Raw genomic sequence first — 13,161 nt, 5'->3', positions numbered from 1 at the left:
CTTCGCCTTATCCCGTTTCCAGGCACCGGCGATGTCTTACTGGCTCCCACAATGATAAGCCACCCGTTGGTATATGTCGCACCTACCACCCGACATGGTGCGTGCGGGGGGATTCTTCTTCCACTCTGGCAATCTGGCAAGCCACCAGTTCCCTACCTGCTCTACTCTGCTCCACTGTTCTTGTACGGGTTTCAGCTTTTCAATGATTTTTTTATAACCTAAAAAAGTCAGCTCTGAACAAATGCGACGTGAGACTCACACTCAAATTTTCTGTGTTTTATTTATGATTTAGAGAGCAGCCAAGCAAGCTTATTGAGATATGTATCTTGCGATTCTTTGTGTGCCGGTTACGTCTGCGGGTACGGCTGCACGAGTTCATGTCTGTCATTCACACATGCAAATTGTGATGCCTGCTGCTTGCGACAGCTTTGCCCCTGTTCTTCTTCTACTCCGGCAAGATGGTAAGCCACCGGTTCCCTCCTCTGCCTTGCTCTGCTCTACTGTACTTGCAATGCCTTTTCTTGTTTCTATCACCTAAAAAAGGCATCAGAGAAACATGTTTCAGTTTTATAGGCCCTCAAGTGCTAAATTAGCTCTGATCTTGTCCATGTCAGTGATTCCTACAAGATTCTTGTATGTGCCATATTTTGTAAAAAACTCTTCTTCACGGATCAGATTGTTTGCAGCTATTTACTTGACGATAGAATAATGAGGGGTTCTCCTTCCACTCCGGCAATCTGGTAAGCCACCGGTTCCCTCCCTGGTCTACTCTGCTCCACTATTCTAATGGGTTGATTTTAGTGCTGACAAATAACTTATATTCCTGTATGTCTTCTATTTTCTCCTTAAAACTTATATTCCTGGTAGATCCACTGATAGTCAAAAAGGAGGATTATGATAATTGAGCAGACTGTTTCTTCTCAATTATTTGCTAATTTTGTTTTTGTTTTGACAAATAACTTTCTTACATTTACTGTGGTAAATATTCACATTGGTATATTGCAAAATGTCATGGTAAAGGAAAAAGTCCCTCCCTGATGAATCATTTCAGAGTTATCTAATTACTTATACAATGGACTTCTTTTCAGGATTCAAACTTGGTTCTGAAAAGCACACCACAGAGGTCACCGTGAAGAAGTCTGGAAGCCTGCTTATAAATTCTGGGATACAAGGATACTCCCTGCTAAAGACAACTCAGGTGTTTCTTTCACTAACTTGTCTTGGTCCTTTTGCCACCATTCCCAAAGAAACGGACCTTGTAGTTCCTGCTAAATTCTGGACTCTGCATATTTCTCCAACTCTGCTTGAGTTCTAATATGAAAGGGATTTATAGGAGATTATTAAGTACGAAGGCATCTGTAGCCTTACCAGAAGTTTTTCCATGGTTGATGGGATATGAGACGGTCCTTGTAGAAGACCGTTGAAATAGGAATGGGCATGCTACAGCTATGTCAATATGTCATGTATTCATTCTTTTTGGGATCGAATGCAACATGTCAGCAGGCAGGAACTTTGTTAGATGTAGTGTCACATAAGCAAAATAATTTAATTAGTTTTAGCTGAAGCGGAACTGTTTTACTTTAGTATTACAGAAATAGGCTTCAGGTGCAAGTAATAAATACTGAATTCTCATCACTATCTATCTCAATCTGGATTTGAAGGATTCATGAGGGATCGCTACACTCTTCTTCCTGAAACAAGAGAAAGAATTGTAGCTACAGAAGTAACTGCTTGGTGGAGGTTTGGGCACTCTTCCCCATCTGCCTGAAATGTTCTCTTTTTGCACAATGCTGATGGTCATTCAACCCTTTTATTTACTGTCCATAGTAATTCTTCAATTCAAGGCGACAAATCAAGTGTCAGTATTACTATGATATTTTTAAGTTGCACTGTCGCTTGTTTGTCCAGTGGAGTAGCACTTCTATTGTTGTTGGTCCTGGACAAGCATAGTTCTTTTACAAATACTGTTGCCAGTATCTTTTGGGTTTTCAAGCTAATATGAGCCATGTTACAAGTTATGTAGAGGAGCTCATGACAAGTTATTAGCTTTTAAATTGCATGTCTACTCCAATACATGTCAAAGTACTACCTTTTATATGCGCACAGTGTATATTCCGCAGGCTGCACACATCTTAGAAACTTTCCGGTGCTTGCTTACTATTCCCTCTGTCCCAAAATAAGTGTCTCAACTTTGTACTAACTTTAATATAAAGTTATATTAGAGTTAAGACACTTATTTTGGGACGGAGGGAATACAACTTTGTCTAAAAGCTTCCTTCCCTGTACTTTTGGCATAGCTTAGATTTTTGTTGTCACCTCTCTTGGGCATTAGGGGATGTCCTACAGCTCAAAGCATTTCTGATCTGATCCTAATCCGCTGTGTTTTTGGGCTTATGGATTTCTTAAAATTCGTTTACTTAAGAATACAATTTCCGGTGTTTACTGAATATAACGTGCTTTCTTTTGCATACTTTTGGTAGTTTTTCCGAACGATTGATCACATAGATGGTTCTGGATGGCCAGATATATCCACTTAATACATTGTGCTAATAGTTTTGCCTTATAGCACACTATCTATGCTAATAGTTTCGCCTTATAGTGCACTACCTGTGCTTAAATAGTTTTGTAGACATTTGAAGCCTCTTGGCTGACAAAGTTCAATCTACAAGGTGCATGATGAAGGATATGAAAGCTGTAGCAAAAGTACTTGCTGATGCTTCCAATGATTTAAGCTAATACTATAAAGCATTGCATCTAATACATATTCTTTATAAATAAATAAGATTTGGTATTTGGTTTAAAGTCCAAAGTTTGCTTGAAAGAAGTTTTGGAAGCTGTTTTTTTTTCTGTCATGTCTACTAGGAACAAAAAGGAAATGCCTACATGTCAAATCCTCATATGCAACACGGATGTCTTGTATTTATGGGATTGTTCTCATGTGATAGTTTTTCCTATGTAATATGAACTTATATAAAGGCACAAGATTGCTCTTCATTTTTTGCAGACCCAATAGAGGTGCATAGAGAAGAGACTTGATTAGTCTACTCTATGTCTTGTTGATTGCAAATACCACTTTGACTCATCTCATCCCCTCGATTCATGCTCGTTTTCTTTATTTTGGCTGTTGATCCATATATTGGATGCCCTCAGACGTAGCACAATGTCAATGCTGACATATGAGTTTTTTCTCTCAGCAGATGAGAGTCTGGAATGTTCCATCCAAATAGTTTAATCAGAAACTGCACTGGCAAAGGTGAGTGAGCACTAATCCATCATTATATGCCTGCTGATATGAGTTGCTCAAATGATTAAAATTGTGTTTGCGCTCCAGGTCTAGAGGATGTAGAGGAGCTCCAGTTTGATCCTAAGGATGGCATTGCTTTTTTTCTTCTTATGCTCCAGTTTGCAGCAGCATCTCCGACACCCTCTCGACGAATTGCAGGTAGATTGTAGCTGAGGATGCGGCGATGACCACCAAGGTATGCCCTTCTCTCCTTGCCCTTCATGCTGGCTTCAACAAGGCCGAAAGATCTTCAGTCTTTTACAAGGTCAACCCCGCCTTCCTTGCAATCAATCTGCTGGCGACAGTAGAAATTAACAGTCCTTTGTATGTGTTTCTACATGGTGGATATACGTGCAGGACCGGAGTGCATGCTCGGTGGCAGAAGCATCAGGGTGCTCCACGCTCAACATCTTCTCAGCATAGCTGCTCGATCAGTAGTTTTGATTGATCTATTTGATAATTTAAGCCATCCAGTTGATGTTCTTGGTTCGCTCATGCTCTTTTCTTATGTTGTTGTTTAATCACTATTGGCTTGGATATTCTCTATAGCATCTCAACAATTCACTGCAATTGGCCAGGTTATTCTGTATATTTGATATTGTACGAGAGTAGCAGTCGGACTCAAAAAATCACAACATTCTGCAGGTACAACAACCACTTGACGCCGAACCTTGATCTCATGTTATATGAGTAGGTTATAAATTTTTAGTAACTAAATTCACATTAGTTTTTGAAGCACAAATTGATGTCTGTAAGTTATTTAGGATAACATTTTGCTCCATTTGGTAGATATATAACAAGACAATATAGAGGGATGTAGAGAGCTATTTTTTTGTTAAAATAAACAGTGGAAACGGTTAGCTTTAATCAGATATGTTTGCTGAAATCCATTTGGATATTTTTTCTCTTTTCTTAGTTTGGTCGCACATGGATCAGCTTAGTGTGTCTATCTTTTTCACTAAAGTGTGGATATTTATGTATAGAGTAAAACGTGTCCATGCTATTTATTTTCCATAGTCATTGTTGCCTATACCATATTTAAATTGCTGTCTTTATTGTCCTTATCTGATGATAGCCCATTGGGAAATGAAAGAAAGTGGGTTAAATACTTTGTTTCTTTATTTTAGGTCCAAATTTACATTGATCGTTTAGTGGTTCATCGAAATTGTTCTGCCTATGACTTTGAAATTGGCCAGTAAAAGCCAACATCCACCCTCTTCACAGCCGCAGTCAGGGATTCGTTCATTTTAGTGTGAGTAAGGATGGGAACATTGATCTGTATATGGTAATATTTCATGCTGATTTCATTTCTCATTTCATTGATCATCCGTGTTACTCCTTTGACAAATGATATTTATAGTACTTCTGGATGACAAAGACTTTGAGTTCTGTGTGAAGCTCCAAAAGGAATACCTATAAGACTCCTTCATCAACTTAGTAAGATTGCATATGCCCTTTGTGTTGCACAGGTCCAACGCCTTGCTCCTCTACTCATAGTGAAAAAAAACTTAGGTACTCTGAAATTTATCTTTTCTTCCCCTCACGCTTTGTTAGGTTAGATCAATAGTTTTATCTTATTGGACCTGTGCATTTTGAGAGTCCGAAATGGGAACATTAAATATACTTGGACCCTATCTTATTCTCATATCTGTAACTAGCTTTGCTTGTCATTTAGAAGGGACGACCTAAGGAGTAGAGAGATTCGAGACAATCAAAATCCTGCATATGTATGTTTACAGGCGTTTGATAATCCTACGCCAGGGCCACATATAGAGGGACATTCAAAATTCTACACCAGGTTCACGTATATAGGGACATTTTCTGCGGACGGTCACGTATATACAAACTTGAAACTGTATGCTTCAAACCGGATGTGGCAGTAATCCACTCATCATGCAAAACAAAACAAAAATCTGTTACCTAGCATGTATTTGTTTGTACAGATGATGCCATGTACTACATTTTGTTTGCATAATCCAGCACCTAGCATGTATTTGTTATAATCGAGCACCGCGACGAGTCTGTTATTTACCTTAGGAGGGTAAGAAAAAACACAATCAATGATATTATACATAATTCTAGACATTGTTTTAGAGTATGTTCTGAAGTATATTTTTCTTCCAGTAAATGTTGGAAATGTCTATGTACTTTTTTCTCCCAATATGTTATGGTCATCTTCCTGCTATGCATATAAATTTCATGGCCAGCTTACTAGCTGGTGGTTGGCGATCCTTTCTATCTTCTTCCTCGCCGGCTCGATAAATCTCTCGGTTTCCTTCTCCTACCACTCGTCCTTCCTTGTGCTCTGTAACTCAGCCATTGATGTGGCTGTTAGTAATAAGATGGTAATATTTGTTTTATAGAAATACTTGTTTTTTGCGGGTGTTTAGAAATACTTGTTAGTTGCACAGGTGTACCCTGCAAGGAATAATTTTACAATGGAAATGCATATCTGTTGAATTGATGACTAAACAAGTTTGCGGGCACATATCTGAAAATACAAGCAAATACAGACATAGATTTAAGGGTTCTCATTCATTTAAATCTCAATGTTGAGAGAAGCCGATCTCTGGATATGAGTATTTTCTTCCCTGTTTGCGTGATTGTTTAATTGAATGGATAACTGTGTCTCCTGAATATTGTCCCATATAATTGTTTTAAATCTACCGAATTAGTTCTCTAAATCAGTTGATATTTTGCAAAGCTTCAAGCTTTAGTTTTTGCACTTCATGACATCAATTGTTTGTGCAGATTCAAGATTTATTTCTGTACTGGATGATAGCAGTGATTAGTGGATTACTGTCACACGCTGCTGTTGTCATCCATATCTCCTCAAGCGCCTTAGGTTTGTGATGCGAAAGTTGTTGTACATATGTAAATTGTTCTGTTCTTCTTTCGCCAAAACATTAATAAGCCCGCGATACACTTTGCTTCTTTTTTATCTAATGTCTATTTGTAGACTAAGTGTTTTATTTATGATAGTGGATTTCTGGCGTACATGTGAATATCTCATGTATATACAATCAGTACACTCACCTGGACGAGAATGGTGGCAAGCAGAGCGGGGTTGCGTCTTGTCCTTCTAGCGTCGAAGGTCCGGTGCACCCATGGGTGTGCCTTTGCTAGTTTCTGACTGTCACAAAGAAGTCAGAGCTGTGGGCGGCGAGGCCACTGCGGCAACGATGACTATGAGGACAGTTTTCAGCAAGCGGTGCTCCCCGAATGTTGCGTTGAACTACGTCTTTGCGTGGCTTGCAACCTTCTCCTATGAAGCCCGTATGCAAAATCAAAACTGTCATGTCCTTGGTGTTGTGCTCGACTATTCATTGTTGCTTTGTGGCTCCGTGCTTCCTCTCCACAGTTATATCGTTTTTTGTGATGTAATCTTATTAGTGGTTGGGTCATCCATGCGAGCCCCTTCTGAAGTTTGTAGTCTAGGTTAGATACATCCGTATGTAGACAAATTGAAGACAAATAATATGGAAAGGAGGGAGTATATTATTTGACTCAAGCACTCACAACCAACGCACTACACTCATGCACGTGAAATACAATCGTATTTTGATCAATATCCCTGTGTAAGTTTGTTGTTCGGAGGCAATCATGTATGAATTGAAGAGAGGTGAATACTTGATCTTCATGAGATCTTTTTCTCTAAAAAAAATGATATATTCGATTTTTTCTTCCCATTGCATTGGGTGTTTTAGAGTTTTCTACTGACACCAGGTTCATGGCATTGTAAAAGAAGTATTGATTTAAGATAAACCAAACTTTTTCTATTTACAATCAACTTATTATTGAAGGTTGCATCGATGATGTTATTATTGCTAAAATTAAGATGTGCATTACAAGTCTAAGCCATTGTAAGCTTTGTGTACCGTGTACTATTTAATCATGGATGGTATATATTTGGTGGCGAGCGATACGGCTGGTTAAAGACACGAAGATTGCCGAGAAGGAAAGAAGTGGAATAGAGTTTCTATTTGTCGCTGTATGATGGAGAACAGATGCCACCATGCTTATAATATTTATTGTTATTATTCTATGGCAATGCACAAGCATTCGACATGTGCCCGTAGCAACGCACGGACATTCTACTAGTGTACATGGTACTCGAAGTCCCTCCTTTTTTTCAGTTTGCACAGTAGGTTGTCTTAAGTCATACTGGAGTATTTTTTAGGGAATAACTTCCGATCTATGCATCATTTGTCATGGCAATACAAGATACATCATAGTTTGACCATGTTTATAAAAAATATCATCGTTCACAAGAGCAAATTAATATCAATAGATCAATCATGTAGTATATTTTCATGTTGTATTTATTTGGTATTGTTGATGTTGCCTGATTAAATTATATTATGTAAGTTTCGTTCAAATGATCACGTGGAGGACAAACAAGCTAGGCCCGATTTTAGTCTCCAGCCAACAAATACACTATCCTTCTCTACACGTGGGATATAGTATATGGACAATATGGACTATACAATTGTTATCCATCATCTTTATAAGTACTTCTAAATTGTTTAAGAACATCCAGATGGTCAAGATATACGAATTCAACTAAGGAGAACTGCACGACACCATCCATATGGGCTGGCTGGTACCGTGCAGTTCTTCATTTGGCAGCATTCGAGGTGTCGTTGGTCATTGCAGCCGAGGAAAAATTGCAGAGCTTGTGGCTGGTTCGTAGCCATCCGTGAGCTACTGATTGGCCGCTTAGGTGTCAAAACTAGCTAGACAATTTTAGATGACTAAAACTACTATGGGCACCTGTAGGTAGGTGTGAATAATCTAACCCGGTTGTTAGATATTTGTCATTTGGGTAAGTATTGTATTGTCGGAAGCCAGTTGTCGTACGCAGAACTTGTTGGATGCAACTAGTGGAGTTTTTCGCTTTTTGAGACTTGAGAGAGAGAGTTGAGAGAGAGAGGGAGAGAGAGAGAGAGGTGGAGTTGTGTAGCTGGCTCGGCGGTTCCATTGATTGTTTAACTGTGTATGGTTTAACCAGTCATTAGATAATTTTCATTGAAGTACGTACACGGCATTCTATCCCTTTTCTTTTTTACTTTGCACAGTAGGTTGTCTTGAAGTCATTTTTTACAGAAAAACTTCTTGGCAGCACAAGAAACATCATAGTTTGACCATGTTTATAAATAACACCATCATTCACAATACCAAACTAGCATCATTAGATCAATCATGTAATAAAATTTTCATATTATAATTATTAGTTATTGCTAACATTTTTAATACAAAATTAATAAAAAATACAAAATTTTAATAGAGATAAAATTAATATGCAGAGCAAAAGTAAATGGAGGTGCACACAAAATGTTGGGTGCTACACATAGAGTAGAGGGAATATGCTCATGTCTACCAAGAACTAGTATTTGTCTTGCCTGATTAGAAATTATATTGCGTAAGTTTTGATTCAAATGATCATGTGGAGGACAAACAAGATAAGCACGATTTTAGTCTCCACTCAACAAATGCACTATCTTCCTCTACACGTGGCATAGAATATATGTACAATCTGGACTATACGGTTGTTATCCATCATCTTTATAAGTAGTGTCAAATTGTCTAAGAACATCCAGATGGTCAAGATATACAAATGTCAACTAAGGAGAACAATAATTCAATCATGTAGCAAATTAATCTACCACATATGACATTTTAAAGAGAAAGTACTACACACGGCGCACTCAAAGATAGGTACCTGAAGTTGCAACAATATTGTTCGATGTAAACATTTAAGTCAACATACATGATAGTTAAAGTACAAAATGTTTGCACTTGAGACATGCTAAATAATTAAAAGTTTGTACGACAATCAATAGAAAATTACAACATAACACAACAATTATTTCATCTTAAAAATAGTATTTGATTAGTTGAGAGCTTGACTTGTCTATGTTCAAATTATATGCTATTGTTGTCATTCAAGATTGGATAAGATTATCTGAGTCTACATTAATAATGGTTCCAATTTTTAGTGATTATGTTTCTAGGATCTATAGGTGAGGAGATTAACAATATGTAGCTTGAATTGTTTAAGGAAGAGGCGGCTATGGTAGGGGTAGGGGCTAGTAAGTCGCACCATATTCCTCCTTATTATAACTTTGTTGCTAGTCCATACAGTAACTTTATCCAGCCAACGCTTTTCGGTATCCTACTCGAGTCGAAGCCCCATGTCTTTGTGTGGCGCTTTCATGTCGGCAAAAAGCGATTCATTCAAGCTCCATGAGCGTGTAAGTCGTTACCTGGTAACAATTGTTTTGTTAAAAAAATTAGAACATAACACAACTAATATTTTGTTCTAAAACTGAAATATGATGTTGTGTTTTGATTTGAAGAAAATTGAACTAATATAAAGAAGCGGCATGTTTAATTATTATTCACTACTCTATTTTTAAAGCTCGTCAGGTGTCACACAATTTATGAAATAAAATAAAGTTGCCACATTAACACAACAATGATAACAGTTAACACAAGCTACACTTTTTCCTATGAAATGAGTACAAAGTACAATAAAATAGGATAGAAAAGTTTGGCAGAAGAGCGTAGAAGTTACAGCAATATAAACACAAAAGTGTAGCTGCAAATAAAACAAAAGGGTGAAACAACAAGAAAATATTAAATTAAACTTTTGGGGAGAACATTCATTTTTTTGTCTATCAAATTGTGGTTCAGGTTCAAGTTTAAATCCATTTCATTCTAAATCAATCTAGTAACTCTACGCTTATATACTACTCCTATTAGATTTTAGATAACTTTTAGTTCGTTTATTTTCTACCAGCTGGACAAAATACACCACAAAATCGGGTTGCATTTGATACATCGATGCATGACATACATTCTTAAGCTTCTAGCGGGTTTGGTATGTTATCTCTCGATGGTAGTGAAACTTGGTTTTGAGGAGGCTCTCTTCCCCTCCTTTCCCTCTATTTCCCCCTTTTCATTGGGAGCTCCCTAACTTTCCCTGACTCCCCTCCCCTCTTCCTTCGGTGCTGGTGTCACTTGGAGCGAGGATGGGAGAGGAGCTCAGGTTGCTCTTGTAGGTTGTAGGAGTAGCGTAGTATGGGCCTTAGTGCCGATTGTCACCCTTGTGTGGGTGTGTGGCCTCATGTTGTTGCCATGCGAGAAGCCACCATGTGCTCAGCCATGTCTGCTTGCGTACAACACCTTGTGGTCACCGACGTCGCCATCGCTAGATCCTCCATTACCGAGACAAGGGGACGGGGCAGATGTGGTTTCATCCCGTTCAATAAGCCCACGGTGGTGACAATCCATATTGTTGCTAGCTTCTCTTCCTCGTTCCTAATGGCCAATCGCCAAATTTGCGGAGAGGGGCATGGTGGAAGATTTTGCAGCGGCGTGCTTTGTCGCTGCCTTGCCTCGTTGGATTCTGGCTTCTGGCAAGGGTGGCTCCGCTCTATGATCTGAAAAAGGGATCATCGTCTTCAGCCGCTGCTTACATGCTCAAGATGGAGAAGAAGCGGCCAAGACCAGGAGGTGATGCACATGGGGGTTGTGAGTTGCATCGATGGTGGATCTGAAAGGGTTACATCACCTGTCAGCTGTTGGCCTTCCCCAACGAGTCGTTGTTCTTTCTGGTCTAAAGACAGCCATGTTGCTATAAATAGTGGCATTCTAGGGTAGAGTCCATGACATAATGTGATGGAGGTCTTGCTGAACCAAGTTGTTTTGTCTTGATGGTTTTTAAGCAAATCAGACCACTTTCTAATCACGTGCTTCAAAAGAGAATTGAACCCAGGTCATAGGGGTTAGAGGCCGAGGGGCTTAAACCTAGCCCAATAGCAAACTGAGCTAGACTTGTTTGTTGTCTTTATTAAACAAATATTTATATCTTAGCTATATTATATACAAAACAAAATTGTACCTTGAATCGGCACCGAACCAGACGAGATGAGCCTACGGTCCTACCGGTGAAAACGTGAACTGTGAGCCTCGCTGGTCCGAAAAACTATGACTAGTAGTTATATGTTCAAAGGTAAGCCAAAAAAAGACGAGAGGATGTCAACGTCTTGATCTCTCTGCTAGGCGACCCTTTTGCTCGGGAATTAAATATACCAGAAATTCACAAGCCATGGAATATGAATTTGTACGTATGTATGAAAGAAGATGGACAATGCTAACGCCCACACGTGTGGTGAAAGCGAAATTCGCATACACGTTCTATAACACACAGACTACCACGTCACCGCATGCATGCATGTGGGAATCTTTTTAAATTTTCAGTTTTTAAGATGTTTTATCTCTTAAATGAAAAATCCGATTGAAAATCCGTTTCCACCATTAAATTCCTCGCGACTGGATCTTCGAAACTAGATCTCATATCAATATATTTTGATGAAATTTTTTTGAAGGTTAAAAGCTGCCATGTCTATTGCATATGAATTGTTATGGTGTTTACACTGAAGTTATCATGATATGTTTCAGCTATTTTTTTCTACATTTAAAAGTAAATTTTGACATATTATAAAACAGGAAATTAAGAAACTAGACTTGCCATGAACCATAAACTAAAATTGCCATGATACATGCACTTAAAATTGCCATGGTTATAATTTTCATGGGCAAACTACTGGAATTGCCATCATCAAAATACTAAAATTGCCATGCTCTACAAACTAAAATTGCCACGTGGCAACTTTAGTTGAAGCACTATGACAACTACAGTGTAAACATCATGGCATATAAAATTGCCATATTATAATTTTGACATATTATAAAACAGGAAATTAGGAAACTAGACTTGCCATGAACCATAAACTAAAATTGCCATGACACATGCACTTAAAATCGCCATGGTTCATACAAAAAATAATTTTCATGGGCAAACTACTGGAATTGCCATCATCAAAATACTAAAATTGCCATGCTCTACAAACTAAAATTGCCACGTGGCAACTTTAGTTTAAGCACTATGACAACTACAGTGTAAACATCATGGCAACTTTTAGGTAAAAAAACGTAATCAAAACATATCAACATGGGGTCTAGTTTTGAAAATCTCGTCGAGACGGATTTAATGGTGAAAATAAATTTTTAATTGGATTTTATAATTAGGAGATAAAATATTTTTAAACCAAAACCCAAAAAGATTCATTTTGATGTCATCTGTTTTGATGTGACAAAATGAGTGATAATGAAGATGTGTGGGCGATGTGTAAGATGCCACACGTGTGGGCGTTAGTTTTTTCGAAGAAGATTAAGACAACCTATGAAGAAGACAAGATGTTATCAGTTATGTCAAGGTTGGCAAGCGGAGAACCGTATACAAAAGAACTGTTTATTATTTTTCATATTATTTTTGACTATTTACATCTACATCCTTCTTAAAGAATTCAAAGAATATACACACCGAGAGAAACGCAGTAGGGGGAGACAAGGCCTCCATTGGCCAAGAAAAACCTCATAATTTTGGGGAGCATCATCGAACAGATCGGCTTGCTCTCATGCCCACACACATCGAGCGATCGACTCTCGCCATCACAATTTGTACTCCAACCTAACCCCAAACTAAGCGCAAGGGGCAAAAAAAGGCTAGCTTGACTAAATCGAGACGTAATAACAAACGAATTATAATTAACTAATCTACGGTGGACCAGCTCCTGAGCAGCGACGGCCTGGCGAACATCTGCTCGAGCGCCACCACCACGGCCATGGCGAGCGACACGCCGACTCCGGGCTGCACCACTAGCCGGAAAACATCAGTCCCGACAACCTCCTTCGGCCTGATCTCCGCCACCGCGCGCCGCTCTCCGTCGTACACCACGCAGCTCCGCCGCGCGTAGGACCCCTCCACCTCGTACGACGGCCCGGCTCCGGCGCCCGCGCCCGCGCACGCC

At 38.9% G+C, this 13,161-nt stretch overlaps 2 protein-coding genes and 1 long non-coding RNA gene across 5 annotated transcripts; 2 read left to right on the top strand and 1 right to left on the bottom strand.

The window, feature by feature from the left end:
- Positions 1 to 354: 354 nt before the first annotated feature.
- LOC125531811 (uricase-2 isozyme 1-like) lies at positions 355 to 3,872 on the top strand. 3 transcript variants are annotated; one of them, XM_048696073.1, is made up of 5 exons: positions 355 to 461; positions 1,089 to 1,198; positions 1,649 to 1,740; positions 3,198 to 3,253; positions 3,332 to 3,872. In XM_048696073.1, the coding sequence occupies exons 1-4, from the start codon at positions 395 to 397 to the stop codon at positions 3,199 to 3,201; spliced, it is 273 nt and encodes a 90-aa protein (XP_048552030.1). In that variant the 5' UTR covers positions 355 to 394; the 3' UTR covers positions 3,202 to 3,253; positions 3,332 to 3,872. The 3 variants fall into 3 exon arrangements, with proteins under 3 accessions (XP_048552030.1, XP_048552029.1, XP_048552028.1); XM_048696072.1 differs by having other exon boundaries at positions 3,195 to 3,253; XM_048696071.1 differs by lacking the exons at positions 3,198 to 3,253; positions 3,332 to 3,872 and having other exon boundaries at positions 1,649 to 1,811.
- Positions 3,873 to 4,574: 702 nt separating this feature from the next.
- On the top strand, positions 4,575 to 6,794 carry LOC125531812. Its single transcript, XR_007293528.1, has 2 exons — positions 4,575 to 4,795; positions 6,035 to 6,794. It is a non-coding gene; the product is annotated as an uncharacterized LOC125531812 (long non-coding RNA).
- Positions 6,795 to 12,679: 5,885 nt separating this feature from the next.
- On the bottom strand, positions 12,680 to 13,157 carry LOC125531810 (protein LURP-one-related 12-like; the record flags this gene model as incomplete). Its single annotated transcript, XM_048696070.1, has 1 exon — positions 12,680 to 13,157. A coding segment is annotated over one exon (255 nt), but the record flags the coding sequence as incomplete, so codon positions are not given.
- Between the last annotated feature and the right edge of the window lie 4 nt (positions 13,158 to 13,161).

Source organism: Triticum urartu, unplaced genomic scaffold, assembly GCF_003073215.2.
Source record: "Triticum urartu cultivar G1812 unplaced genomic scaffold, Tu2.1 TuUngrouped_contig_8168, whole genome shotgun sequence".
Classification (NCBI taxonomy): domain Eukaryota; kingdom Viridiplantae; phylum Streptophyta; class Magnoliopsida; order Poales; family Poaceae; genus Triticum; species Triticum urartu.
The sequence above is the reverse complement of the archived record's forward strand: the minus strand, read 5'-3'. Positions and strand labels throughout refer to the sequence as shown.

Coding starts and splice junctions, on each gene's coding strand:
- LOC125531811 (XM_048696071.1), top strand. CDS start 395: ATGCAAATTGTGATGCCTGCTGCTTGCGACAGCTTTGCCCCTGTTCTT. Junction 462..1,088: donor TCTTCTACTCCGGCAAGATG/GTAAGCCACCGG, acceptor ACTTCTTTTCAG/GATTCAAACTTGGTTCTGAA. Junction 1,199..1,648: donor CCCTGCTAAAGACAACTCAG/GTGTTTCTTTCA, acceptor TATCTATCTCAA/TCTGGATTTGAAGGATTCAT.